This window comes from Liolophura sinensis, chromosome 12 (assembly GCF_032854445.1).
Source record: "Liolophura sinensis isolate JHLJ2023 chromosome 12, CUHK_Ljap_v2, whole genome shotgun sequence".
Classification (NCBI taxonomy): Eukaryota; Metazoa; Mollusca; class Polyplacophora; order Chitonida; family Chitonidae; genus Liolophura; species Liolophura sinensis.
In genome coordinates this window covers 20,585,522-20,600,167 of record NC_088306.1, presented here as the reverse complement: position 1 = coordinate 20,600,167, position 14,646 = coordinate 20,585,522, and the positions used below count along the sequence as shown (strand labels likewise).

At 38.9% G+C, this 14,646-nt stretch overlaps 1 protein-coding gene across 1 annotated transcript in view; it reads left to right on the top strand.

Moving 5' to 3' along the window:
• Positions 1 to 305: 305 nt before the first annotated feature.
• The window catches only part of LOC135479774 (E3 ubiquitin-protein ligase TRIP12-like), a 48,219-nt gene continuing 33,878 nt past the window's right edge, over positions 306 to 14,646 (top strand). The window contains exons 1-3 of the mRNA XM_064759680.1: positions 306 to 331; positions 3,675 to 3,827; positions 4,643 to 5,464. Coding sequence (XP_064615750.1) covers positions 306 to 331; positions 3,675 to 3,827; positions 4,643 to 5,464 — 1,001 coding nt within the window. The remainder of the gene's footprint in view (positions 332 to 3,674; positions 3,828 to 4,642; positions 5,465 to 14,646) is intronic.

The following is a 14,646-nucleotide window of genomic DNA, read 5'->3' as shown; positions in this document are numbered from 1 at the left end:
TGAATATACTCATAGTGACACACGTAAATACAAGGTCAGGAACAGAAGAAAAGATGACAGAAATATCGCGTTCACAGTAAGGGGAGGTGGTTTCATTTGAAACAGATTGGCATGGTAAGGATTGGTGAGCTAACAGAACACGTTAAAAGTGCGAAACACGGGACAGTGAGCGAATATTTTGTCTTGGATGTGCATGACTCGGACGCTGCAAATGGCAGTAAAGCAGACAAACCAACCCACAGCCTACCACGCATAAAATAGGTCTGCATAGCCATAAACACAGATGCGGAAAAATTAGGCTTAGCATGCCAGAGAACACTGACATATATGGGTCATTGTCAGAATAGCCTGTTTGTGTGTCCTGTTTTGTCTCATTTGCTCCTATGCACCACAGAATTCCCACAAGCTTACATAAAATGATGAATCGGAACAAGCCCAGCCTAGGGATGTATATCTGCAAAATTGATCTCGTACTCGGAGTGTTGCGTTAGCGGATTCGTGCAGCTGTTTTTGCTTTGTGTTCGTTCAACAATTTCAGTCGTGGCAAAAGACCATAAGCACAGTATAAATCATTTCACTTGTGTAAATATGCATTACCTTGCATGTGATTTAATTTACTGAATTGTCTGCTGATGAGACATGTTTTCACTCGAGTTCTTCCTGTTCGTTTGCTGTGAACATATATTCAATATGGCCGACATTCTGAAATAACTGCATTTATTGTGTAAGTTTCATGTTAAAATGACAGCTTTGGTGTATGAATTAGGAAGTGTCAGTTTGTCTGTGTTCAGTTTTGTAGTGTCAGCCTTAGTGGTGTGTATTGATGAAGTGTAAAGATCTATGTGCTGCAGGAGTTGGCCTGTCAACTTTAATGCATACAAAGCCTGTGTGGACACACTATACAGATAGTGCATGCTGTGGGGTGGGACATCAGGAATTGTCATCTCTAGAGAAGTGAGAAGTAATATAACCTGACGAGAGTTGACATTTCTTCATGTCCCATCCCACAGTATGCACCATATGTTTTATTATACCGAAAAAACCAATATCTTTCCGAGTTGTACTTTAAATTGCCAAATTTGGACTTCGATAAGGGAGCTATAGCAATCATCTGGTTGTTTAAGCAGACGCCAGTGAGCTCTCAAAAAGGAGATAACTTCTGTGGAATAAAATCATTGATTGTTGGGTATTGCCTCGTGAAAGTGGGATTATATATGTGAGCGTGACGTTGCATTCCTTGGCGCGCATGATCAATGTACGTCATGTTTTGCGGAATATCTTGTGACCGTCTCTCGACCAATGGAAACCGAGAATTACCCTATGAGGTGTAATAGTACTATATAATGTACACACTTAGTTTAAAAACCCAGGAAACCTAAGGCCAAACCAGATTGACAGTTTATTTGTATAGTGCAGATAATGTCAGAACATATAAAATATCTGCAAGCTACTTAAGATAGACAGTGCTACCCATCTTCTCATTTTTTCTTTGTTTAGTCCTTGATGCATTAAACAGAGTGTGTTAGTTCATACCTTTGAGCATCCAAGTTATTTACAAGGAGCAGGAGGTGAAAACTAACATCTGGCTAAATGGGCAATGTGCTGATTTTTATAGATTTCTGAGGTTTTATATAGCAAAGAACACTGAAACAATCACATTTGAATACCTGGCATAAGTTTTTCAGGAAAACAATTTAAATTTTAATGGTTTAATTTCAATGTTTTATGGTTAAGTCTTATTGATTGTTAAATTTGCTTTGTTTACATCATTTTGTAGGGCAAAATGTGTAGGCATTGACTGGTGTGTGATATAATTTATACTTAAGTATATACTTGCAATCCCTGGTTTAAACATAGTGAAATTGCATTTAATGCACCTGTCGCAAATCTGTTAAATCAAGGAAGGAAGGAAAGAGTATGGAGCAACCATTACAACACTAAATAGCAACGTCATGATATTGTAAAAATTGAAATTTAAATGATATGTTATGAGACATACTAACAGCTGATTTGTCTGATAAGAAAAGATATAAATCACTAATCAGTGATTGACAGAGATTGAAAAGATTTAATTTGCCACCAGCTGTTAAGGTTCTAGTTGAATCTAGAAATGTTGGTGCGTACACTGATCAGAAGCACACAACACCACAGGGTATGGATTACTGCTGAATGTGGGGACATTTAAGGGTTTTAGTGTTAACAGTTGACAAAGTCTCTAGCCATGCCCTTAAATCTGACAACATTGTTTAAGGATATAATACAACCACCAGTTAGGAGACCTCAACATGCCCTGGCCTGTAGTAATATGGGAAACATAGGTTATGCAAGGATATTTGGAGTTGCATAAGAAGACTTGACAGGGAGTAAGTGCCACACAAGCCGGTACACATACATGTTTTAGTATGTGTTACTGCCTGAACCTGCTGGAAGTTAGCCATAGTGTGAGTTACCCACCATCACATGTTACTTTTCAGTGGACACGCGATACATGCACTGATGTGCTCAGCTACATGTAAAATACATGTATTTTGACGTGATACATTGACCGATTTGCCATGGATGTAAAAATAGTTGAATTGCTTAATGTACTGGGAAAATTATAATAAAGCTGCCTTTGCAGCCTGTTTCGGTGTACCGTTCATTTTCATGAAATAGTACAATAAAGAGTTCATTTCTTGAATTCTAGGGTTGAGATGGGATTTTAAGGTTTTTTAGAAATACAAAGGAAACCCCTGCCTTTTTATTATTATGTTTTTTTTTTTATGCTAGGAATGCTAAAAAAATGCTGAAAAAGTTTTCAGGAAGATATGAGTATTTATTGTGTTGAATTCTGACCCAAGTACATGTAAGTAAGTATGTGAAATTGAAGTCAAAATTGAAATCAAGCCAATGCTTCATTGAAAGATTTTATACTCTAATATGTTTTCTACTCAGTGCGAAAAAGGAATAGGGAAGTTTATTACAGTTTCTTTTTACAATTGCATCCATAAGTGCAGGCGTTAGAAATCACAAGCATGCAGTTGCTGGCTTTAAAACTTTTTTGTAAGGATTCAGCAATAATGTACAGCAGCAAGGAACCTGTCATTTGCCATTTGTTTTTGCAAAGGGAAGTAACTGTAATTTTAAACCAGGAGCTGATTCCACAAAGCAATTTCAGACTTGAGTCAAAAATTTAAAATCTTTCCAAAACATTCAGTTTTTGGTACTGAAGTTGAAGTTTGGATACAGTTGGAATAACACAGGTGAGATAAAATTTACTGTATAACACCGAAAAATAAGCTTTAAGATAGTGTTTCAAATTTTGACTTCAGTCAGAAATGTCTTGTATGGAATCTGTCCTGGTTACAACTGTGATTATTTCCTGTTATTTGATATCATAAAAAAATTGGAGGTGGTGATAAACAGCTAGGGTAACTAAGTGAAATAGAGGTAAAATATTCTTGAATGATTTGCTGAATATCATGAAAAAGCATGTGTGAATAAGTGCAATACTGTCTAACATCATGCAGAAAGGCGCAACATTAGGTCTACCAAAATGTATTTTTACAGTGTTTTTCAATAGCCCTGATCGTTTTTGGGGCTGTCAAGCTATAGTGTCATGTTTCATACCTTGACTGAAAGACAAATATTTTTGAAATGTACTAACTTTGTATGTAAACTTTCTGTAATTGCAGGACTGGTAGTGTCTGGTATGAGCCAGCACATGGACGTCGCCTATGGCCGACCAACCTGAACATCACCTTGGGGGGGTCCAGCAGACGTGCTCACCGCCAAACTTCATGTCAAGAGCTCTGTACCAGTGCAGAGTCCACCACTAAGCTATTCAGGTAGACCTGATAATACATTGTTATTTCAGATCTCTAATCAAGGACGCTCTGAATTGAAGCCCATGTATTTATTTACATATGCTGGCTTCCTCTCTAGTGGTAAGGTTTTCCAGCAAACCTGTGGATTGTTCTTAGTTTCACCTAAATTTTCTGGCATCATGATGCCGGCTGCCATTGCATAAGTGAAATATTGAGTACGCCATAAAACACCAATCAAATAATTAAATAAATTCTTATCATGGACAGGATGTTCAGTATGTGTTAATATGTTCTATGTTCTGCATCATTCTCTTAAGTTTTACTTTGAAAGCTTCCTTGTACAAGTGATACTGCAGTTCACATCTTACTGTTTGCCACTTGGACTGTAATGGGGAACTCTTAAACTCCTTCCTGCCTGCCTGTAACAAGATGATCCAAAGCTAGAAACTCATTTGTTCTTTCCATTATTATGTCACAATTATCGGTGTATGTATGCTCATAAAACCTATATGATGTATACATGCAGTGCAACGTCACAGCAGAAAATGATACATTCTAATTTCATTGGGACCTTTTGTGTAGCATGTCCTCCAGTTTGCCATTACAAGAATTAAATATTTTTAATGGTTGGAAGCAAATTATCTGTCTTGGAGAAAAGATTTCATTTTTTTGTCGATATTCCCCAACATATTTGTGATAGCATCTTAACTTGAGTTGATCTTTTTTCTTTAGGGGTGTATTAAATGTTTCATACCTTGGTCCAGCAGCATTATTGAGATCTTTGTCCATTTGAGTTATTGTGTGTCATGTGCCTTTTTGCTTTCTTCTTTTCTCAGTTCTGTGAGTGTTCCACAGTTATCTTCATCTGCTCCGTCCAAGTCTCTGCCCAGCAATTCCCCAGACTCACAAAAATTATCCAAGCGAGGGAAACAACTGGCGAAACTCAAACGGAAGTTGAAGAACAGGAAGGACAAAAAGACCGCTGCTGAGTTTAGCACTTCCAATAATATAGTCAACGATAAAGTAGTTGAGGGGAGTAAACTAGGGAAGAATAAACGCAAAGCTCAACAAAGTGCCTCCTGCATTGACGTAGTGAAAAGTGAGCCCAGTGGTTGCACGAAAGTCAAACGCAGCAAAGGGTCTGTGTCGTCGGACAAGACTAGTATTAGGTCAGACAGCACAACCTCTGCCAGCTGCACGCCTACGGAGGAAATTCCGTTAGACGGTTTTCCATCGTTGTATTCTGCCAGTTGTAATCTAAGGTCAAATTCAAATGCTCACATCGTAGCTGGCTTGCCATACTACAAAGACAAGTCCTCAGTGAAGGGCAAGGCCAGCCAGCACAATCTCAAGCGAGTTCACAACTCCGTACAGGAGCAGGGGAATAAAGACATAAACATTGTAGGAAAACCAGAGGTGAATCACCAGCCAGAAATCCAAGTACAGGGAAAAGAAACGGATACCACGTCCAATAACCTTAACCCCACTGTCCCTGTCAAGAAACTGAAACTCAACCTCGGAAAGGCATCGCGTACCAAGAAATCTGTCAGTAAGGGAAGCTTGAAAGCGAAGCCGCCAAAGACTTCTGATCCGTCGGAGCTAAAGGGCTTGCGGCGGAGCACCCGCACCAGGACGGGATCCTGTGCCAGTAGTAGTAGGTGAGTTGTACATTTCATGCCCTCTTGACCCCACTGCTCAGGGGGTCAGAACCTAGTCTAAGCCTGTCATCTGGCAATTGCTAACATACCAGAAGTTTCCTACATTTTAGCTAATGCTGCTTTGGGTTTTATGTCCGGAAGTTTGTCAAGTACTGAAAGGAGGGTGAGGGGATGTCGTCCACCCATTATTGTTACACATTTTAAAGTTTCTTGAAACACTGTCACCAATCAGATAATAAAAAAATAAATGACCAATGTGTGGTCACAAGCTGTGACAGCTGTTCAAATTCTTAAAAATGCACCCTGCAGTTAAGAACACCATACCCAACAACAATGCCATTCTCATTTCAGCTGACACTGTAAGCCTGTTTTATTCCCAAGACTTAAGCAATTGAAGAGCACTGATTAAGTGGTCATAAATATGATGCTAGGTGATCAAAATTTCGCCCATGACTAAGTTTCACGTTTTGCCTGACTCAAGAGTTATATTCATCGTAGAAAGTTGTTTTGAAGTTTGTTTTGGAACATACAGGTAAGATACCAGACTAATGTTAAAGGACATTTACTCGTCATTTACTCGTGCTAAAGGTGATAAACAAGGTGAAAAGCCTGACCAGTAATGTCAATTCCATCCAGCCCTTTGCTGCTGCTTTATATGCAGAGATTTATCAGGTGATGCCATAGGTTTAGCCCTAATATAAAAAACTTTTCAGGCATGGCTGACAAATTTAAAATTCTGTTAAAACCATTGTATGTTTTTGAAGATTCCCTATGTTATGTATTGACATGTAAAGGTTGTCTGGCAGCATTGACCAAGGTTTGTACCTGACTGGATGTGATATACCGGACAAAGTAGCTTACATGTACATGTATTTGCAGGCTTGGAAGGGTCTCTTGTCATCTTTTGATAAAATTAATTCTGGGACAAACAGTGGAATCAAGACACATCCACAGAATCTGGCTAAATGTATTACTGACTCAGGTACTTGGCAAGGGTGCAGTGGTTACTGACTGAGGCCGAGGGTATACCCAAATTGTCAAACTTCTCAGCTGCTGATTCTATCAATATTTGAAACACTGTGGGGTGTAGAGAAATAGTTTACTCAGTTTTATGAAGCCTGCATCTTCAGTGACTCAAATAAGTCATTTTAGCATCATTAGGGATCCCGTTCTCTCCGAAGGGAACTTCTATTGTAATCGTTCTGTTTTTTCTTCTTATTATTTTTTTTTTCTCACCGGCTTTGTGAGCAGGAGATCTCCAACACCGTTCATCATACAAGTCCCATATTTTGCTCAAATCATCTGTCAGATACAGTTTCTCCAATTTTTTTTCTAGGTCACGTGGTTCGGCAGCCACATTGAATTTTGTGTGGAACCTTTAAAAAATTTTCTATCGAGAACCATTGAACCTATTGTTCAGAAATTTGATATGCCGCTAGACCGTAGGTAGTTACAAAAAGTTTGCAAAAATCGTTGACTTCCTTTTAAAACTTTGGAAACTTGCCTTTGGTTGAAATTGTGACCTCTTAAAAGGTTCTGAAATTTCACTTTTTCTCAACGCATTATGGTGTATTTTGAGCCACTGATTCTGAATCAGCTTTTAATTTTTGCATATCTTTGTAACTTTTCGAGATATAGTCAAAACCTAAAATTAGTTACGTAATTTCAATGACCTATAACTCGAGAACTGTGAGAACTAGAAATGTGCAACTTGCACCAAATTGTAGCCCAAGACATGCTCTTTCAGTACTATGTGAATGGATTTGAGCTATGATCAATAGTTTTCTCGCTAGAAGCGTTTAAATGACAACACGGTTTTTTGTTTAGAAAAAGATAATAGGATAGGTAATCCTGTTGCTTTAACATGGAGTTAGATACGAACTAGACTGAGTTTATAGTCAATAAAAAGCTATCAGTAGAACAGTCAGTCTGTGCATGGCAGGTCGTGGATTGAGGCAAGGAAGTATAAATTTGCAGTTACACAGGCCGTGTTTTTGTGTTATTTCTTACAAAAAGCGGGCTAAGTCTGCCAAGGAATGGCTGTTTTTTACTGGCGTAGCATAGCATCATAAAGCTCGAGGATCTATTCGCGGGAATGCTAAAGACCGGCCGACTGCCTTAGTGACAAATGGTGTAAGGTCGCATTGAAACTTTGAAAGCCGTGTATCGGGTTATGTTTTGATTTTTTTTACTAATAACTTATGCTCTGATATAAAAGATATGAACATGAAGAAAATGTGTATGTAAATTTGAAGGGAGAATTACGACTGCCTTGGGGATTTAGTGATACATATAATAGTGTGGATGGTAGGGGAGATGCTGGTGAAATTTTCTCCGACTTGGCCTAATTACATAAGGATTTAAATGCTAACCATTTCCAGGCTGTGTGGTGTGACGCAGATGTGTCTGGGGCAGTCTTTTCTCTTCCCGCTCACGCCTGTCGTTCATGTCGATCCCAGCTTAGCCAATTTGTCAGGCGATGAAAATGTTGTGAATTTAAAAGTTTCAAGTACGCTGCTAGGTGTAGTTGGATGTTCTGATGACGAATCTGGTGGTTTTTCCTTTCTCCAATGCACGGTTTTGTTGCCAATTGCCATGAAAGTGCGAAAAAGTGCAATTTTCCCCCATGTTTGGAGGTCATGTGACACAAAACCGCTGTAGCCATGGAGCTGAAAATGACTGAGTGCAAAGGCCTGTATGTGTACTGTATGCATGCGGAAAATTGTTGAAGTGTTTTACAGAATGCAGGAGTTGCAGTTGCTTCAAAAATTAAAGTGGCTTGAAAAATTGTCCAAAGGCCGATTTGCCACATTTGGCACTTAAGCGTGCCCATGTTATATGATGCATTGTAAATGCATTTACGACTAGGATGAATGCACGAACATTGTAAGCATGCTACCCAATGCAGTTTGACGTTCTGTTCATGAATCTGGACTTATTTCTTTCTGGCGACGTATAGTTTGGCCGCAAATTACGAGCAAAACACAAAAAGCGTAATTTCCACCATATTTGGAGGTCTTGTGAGAGAAAACCATTACAGCTGTAAAGCTGAAAATCACTGAGTGCTACACATGTAGTCTATGTGTGCTGAAAATCGTTGATCTGTGTCAATAAACACAGGACATACATGTTTCCAAATAATGTCCAAAGGCAGATTTACCGCATTTGGCACATTTACATATACAAGCTATATAGTGTAATACAATGTGTGGATGGCTGGGAAGAGAATGTCTCATATACAATCAAACCTGTATCTACGGTCACCTGTGATCAGCGTCCATCTGCCATAAGCGGCCACTCTCTGCCGCGACCAAACAATTTTCCATGTTAAACGACCTGTAATATGCGGGCACGTGTCCAATGTGTCCAGTGGCCAATATATTTTGCCACCAAATTCTATATCAGCCTCTCTGAGCGGCTGAGACTTTCAACAGTAATGATGTTTGCTGCATTGGACATTCAAAAATTTCAAAAAGGCAACCACCCAACTTCAACAGTTTTTGTAGTTATTTAAAAGTTACAACCTGCCACTTTGTGATGACAAGTGAAGTGTGAACATTATTGGTCAACAGCAGTGAAGTCTGTTGTTCTTTAATCAGGCCTAACTGGTTATTGCCTGGACACCCCTGCACTGTGGGAGTAGATTAGCTCCATGCTGAGGTCGGCGCCATGAATGCCATAAACAGCGGGCAAACTCGGATATAATCAAATATAATCTGACCTCCTGTGGTTCCTCCCATGAATGGTCTTTGAGAAATTATCTGGGTTGCTTGGCCATTATCTTTATAGGCAAATGGTGGTGTGTTTTCATTTCGTGTGGCCAAAATATTGCCTGTACCGGACACATAGTGAAATTGATCTTCCTTCATTCGTACATGTTGTTGTTGTTGTTTCACCGTTAATGGCAAATATGATTGAACATCTCAGCAGTTTGCCATTTACAGTCCAAAACTTTGTTAGAATAGTCATTTATATCTATGTAGGCCAAACTAGCTCATGAATTTCTAATGCTTGACAATGATGTGAAGAAAGTTCTCCTGTCATGCGTGCCCTCCCTTGAAACTTATTCTGTAATCACCTGTTAAATTCTTGAAGTCCATAGGTCTACCCCACAAAACTTGAAATTATTGAGTTATTATCTTACTACAGTCGTTATATTTCTATGAAATTTATGTAGCAGAACTGATTAGTACTGTAACAAATATGTATAAGATTATTATGTAGGCCGGGGCCTCCGTGGCTCAGTCGGTTAGCGCGCTAGCGCAGCGTAATGACCCAGGAGCCTCTCACCAATGCGGTCGCTGTGAGTTCAAGTCCAGCTCATGCTAGCTTCCTCTCCGGCCGTAAGTGGGAAGGTCTGCCAGCAACCTGCGGATGGTCGTGGGTTTACCCAGGGCTCTGCCCGGTTTCCTCCCACCATAATGCTGGCCGCCGTCGTATAAGTGAAATTTTCTTGAGTACGGCGTAAAACACCAATCAAATAAATAAATAAATAAATCAATAGCCCTGATCGTTTTTCGCCGTAAAACACCAAACAAAAAAAAAAAAAAAAAAAAAATATGTAGGCCTACATGTGTAGATTTCCTGAAACTTAATTCAGTTGTTATTTGGCTTGGTCTTCGCAACCTGCCTTATGTGGCCAACTGTCATATGCGTCCACTTTTTATGTGTCCCTTCACTGGTTGCATACAGCAGGTTTAACTGTATATGTTCTCCTAATTGTCTGGTTTGCACTGCGGATGCGATTGGCTCAACCAGTGTATTTTGTGTGTGTATTTCCAAAAGTTAGCTTTGTTTTGCGCAGACTTTGTCTTTTTGCTATACCTAACCAGGCCAGGGTGATTGACAGATATCAACATGTGCCCTGGTCCAGGTGTTGGCTTTCTGACAACGCCGAGCTATCAGTAGAGCAGTCAGTCTGTGCATGGCAGGTTGTGGATTGAGACGTGGAAGTATAAACTTGCTGTTATATTGGCCGTGTATTATTGGGTGTGGAAAACGTCCTCGATCCAATCCAGTATCCCGGCATAGGATCTACTGTTCGCAGATCCATTCTATTTTTCATTATAATTGTATGCATATATTTCACTGAAGAAGGTGCTTTAGAGGTTGAAAAGGTTGAAGATTTACCATACCCAAAATCCTCAACCTTTTCACTTATGAAAGAGCAACTTTCAGGGCAATTTATGCACATTTTCCGTTTGATTTTGAAGAAAAATTTTAAGTACTCTGTACTGCACAGTTAACTGGTACTTAACCTAGACCATATACCTTTAACCTTGATTGAAAATTTGTGAATACATATTGAAGTTAACCAGAATCAAACGCATAAACCTTATGAAATATTATACTTTACGCCCACTGTTCAAGCAAGAAAGGAGAGGTGTGCAGATCTGCTTCCAGTTGTTCAGAATTTAAGCCTGGTATTGAAGTGAATGACAGCACCTGACTAATGTTTATGTCCACTGAAAGACTATCAAGCAGAGTATCTTAAACCGGCATTAAATATTTTTTTAATATTTTTTTCAACCCTGTAAAAGTTTAATGAAACTTCCACATGACACAGCTTCAGTATGTCTCCATTGTCAAGAACAAAGTGACCTCATGTTTACTCTAGCCCTCTAATGTCGAAGGTATTTTCCGTATAATAGTCTAAGCTCTATCCTAGGGAAGATAAAAGTTGTGGACTTGAGATATGAAGGCCCAAGTGATAAATATAGTTTTTGGGGGAATTGGACATACCGGAAGAATATTTCTTTCAGTGTTTGAACGGTTGGTACAATAGGCCTACTACATGTTTATCATTTACAAGGAACTCCAGCGACCCTGCGTAAGTAGCCTAGCTGTAGATGCACGGCCGGGGTATTCCTGGTTCAGGTCGTAGCCTCCTGAGGAGTTGTGCTGGTTGATTTTGACCCCTATTAAATGTTTATAAAATTATGATAGGATTGTTGTACAACTAGATTCATGCTTAGTTCTGAAAGAAATAGAAATAAATGTAAGCACCACTGAGGCTAATTTAGGCATTCATCTGTCACCAGATTTTATGCTTCAGTTTTGTAGCGGTGGCTTTTAAGATGAAAGTAGCGCTCACCTAGTTATGTGGATGTCATAGAGAGCGCCTCTGCTTAACCATAGCGTTTCAATAATTTTACAGTATTTGATAAAACAAAAAAATGATCCCTTGTATTCGAGAAAGTCGAAGGAGCAGAATTCTTCAGTAGCAGTAAATTCAGAGAAAAAAACAGTATCATAAGATTTAATTATTATTGTCCGAATGTCACAACGTCTGTGACAGTTTTGCCTTTGTATGATTTTTCTGATTTTCTTGCGATGTTTCTGAAATATCTGGCAGATTGCCAATACAGCCTTACCTCCCAAATCATCAAACGCAAACTTATTCTGTAAGACGGATCGGAAGCTAGAAACCATGTTATCTCCTTAGTAACAAACGGCATGGGTGAAGAAAACAGTTCTCCCAACTTTATTCCAAAGGAAAAGGCCTATTTTTGAAAAGCTGTCAGTGATCTTGTATATGTTGGATTTGTATAATTTGCAGCTTTCCAGATAGTCTGATTATTTCTGCAGAGCTTTCTTGATGTTATTTTGTACAACTAGGCCTTACTGGTCACTAGAGAAGGAGCAAAAAGTGGCTTTTTCCCCAATGTTTAACTCTGGGTGGCCATTTTGTTTCCATCACGAAAGGGTGGTCACGTGACCTGCGACTTTCCAACTGTCTTACAGAATAATTTGGGGGGGATATACATTTCGCCTTGTTTGCTGAAGACATGTAGAAGGAAATAAACACTTCCTTTGAGCGAATCCATGTGGACAAGCGTGGCGCGAGTCTGCACAAATAGATTCCCAGCTTTGTGTCGAAATTCTAGGCCTGAAATCAACTACATGTATTTTACATGCTCCGCAACACTTTTGGAAATTGCCCTTTGGCTACACATAAGCAAATCGTTGTAAATGATTTCAAAATGATGTTGTATGCAGTAGTCCTGTAATTATCATATGTCACTTCATGGAGTGAATGGGTGAAGTCTGTGTCACAGCTTACGCCGCTCAGTCTGATAGCAGCGTGTCGATTGAATAAAATTCCCGAGATGGTTGCCTTGACTCACACCAGCCATTAGTGCAGTGTTGTCATTTCGTTCTACATGTTATTTGGTGAAATCTCAATAAAATAATAAAGTATGATACTTTTTAGAAAGCTTGAGTATCCTGCTTTCGATTGAAATGTTTTAGCTAGGTACTGTCTTGTTCTTTAACATTAGTCTGGTATAAAGTCACATAAGTTTTGTATTAGGCCAAGATTGGAATTAAGATTTAAACCTGGCTTTTAATACAGTTTTGAACGACTGGCCCCTGAAAAAAAGTATATTTTGGGAAAACAGTTGTCAGATTAACATATTTGTGGGAAACAATTCACTGGAAATGAGGCAAAATATGCCCTGTAACCTGATTTAGTCTACCAGATCAGGGCATGTTAGTTATTTAATTCTGTCTCTGTATAGAAACTTGAAACAAAGATCACGTTGCTATGCTAAATGAAGAAAATTATACCCTGGAATTATTGTTAAAAAAATTTCATTTTGGGGGTATATATATACCTGTTAATAACCCCTCCATATTATGAATGTTTTCTGTCAATGGTCAGGTTTTTTCAGAAATTATGCCATCAATGATTTTGCTTGAAACTTGCTGAACACCCTGAAGTGCCCTGAGGCTGGTGAACTGTGTTGCTACAGTGTGGGCAAAGTGACATGTACACTGATACTGCAGGGATTTTTCTTGCAAGCTTAGCACCTTCTCCCCGCCCTGACACCCGCACCCATTTGTTCTGTCCCCACACCCTTGTCCCCATTTGGCCGGACCCATTCAGTCTGTCACCCCCCCCTCAGAATTCTTTTAAAACAGTAATCATCATTGACATCACTACTGCGAACTACTTAATTTCTGGACTGTCTGCTAGGGCCTTAAGAAAACTATATTTTGAAGCAATTTTTATCCCACAAAGTGAAAGTTGAAATAAAATTTTGTACTGTTATATGTTATTACACATCATAATCTGCACATCAGGAAATAAAACCAAAGTGTTTCACACATGCTTCAATTTCTGGTTCTTTACAACAAAGATTATGAGATAATTTGCAATGTGTAATTGTTTTTGTTCATCTGGACCACCCCCAAAAATTGAAATTTCAAGCTTTTATGAAACCCTACTCATGTACACATGTAGTATGCAATGGTGCTGTGACTATTGAGAAAGGTGCAGCAGTAACCTTGTAGTCAAATCATTTTTTGCCGTTTAAAATGATGGAAACTGTTATATCAGTTTAACACACAAAATGTACATGTATGTGCAGTGTTGTAGTTGTACCAAAATAACATAAAAGATTATAGCAACACAGTTTACCTTGCTTAAGTTCTTGAACAAGTACTTGCCAATTCCACTAAAGTGACTCATGAAATTCCTTTACGAGTTCCAGGGCTTTTGCAGATCTTAATTTTGGCATACCTGTTAATATGTCAAAGTTAATACTTGCAAACTAAAAGAGAGAGGTTAGCAAAGTTACTGTAGATGAAAGTATGCTGGGCTGGAAGAAAAAGTGAATTATTGTCAAAGGTAAAGTCCTATTATTGCCACTTCTCTCAATTTTTCCTAGCTTAACTAGTCAGTAAGGTAAGGTGTAGAACTAAACACACAAGGGATAAGATTGGTAGTTATTTAAGGAGTACATGCATCATGTTTGTTGCTTTCGCAATGTTTGAGTATCATGGGATAGTTGTTGTGAAATTAATTTTTCACGAAAATGCATTACTAGCTGATTGGTAGAAGTATTCGTAACATATACTGTCCCAGAGTACACTTCCGAAGGATGTTTGGGTACCTCTGTACTCCGTCACTGTTCTTGAAGTTTGGGCCAATTACCCTCGTAATATCAGCAGCAATACCTTTACAAGCTGCGTCAACCAATGAAACATGGCTACACCCATTGGCTGTTGAGCGAAGAATGTTTACCTTGAAAGTGATTGTGACATCCCTAGGTTCCTCATCCCTTAGCAACTAGAAATTAGTTGACAGTAAATTTATGCTTCGTGTATTTTGAAAAAGGTGACGGGGTAGGAGTACTAAAACAACGGTATAGCCTTACAACATTTTGGATGAACCCGTT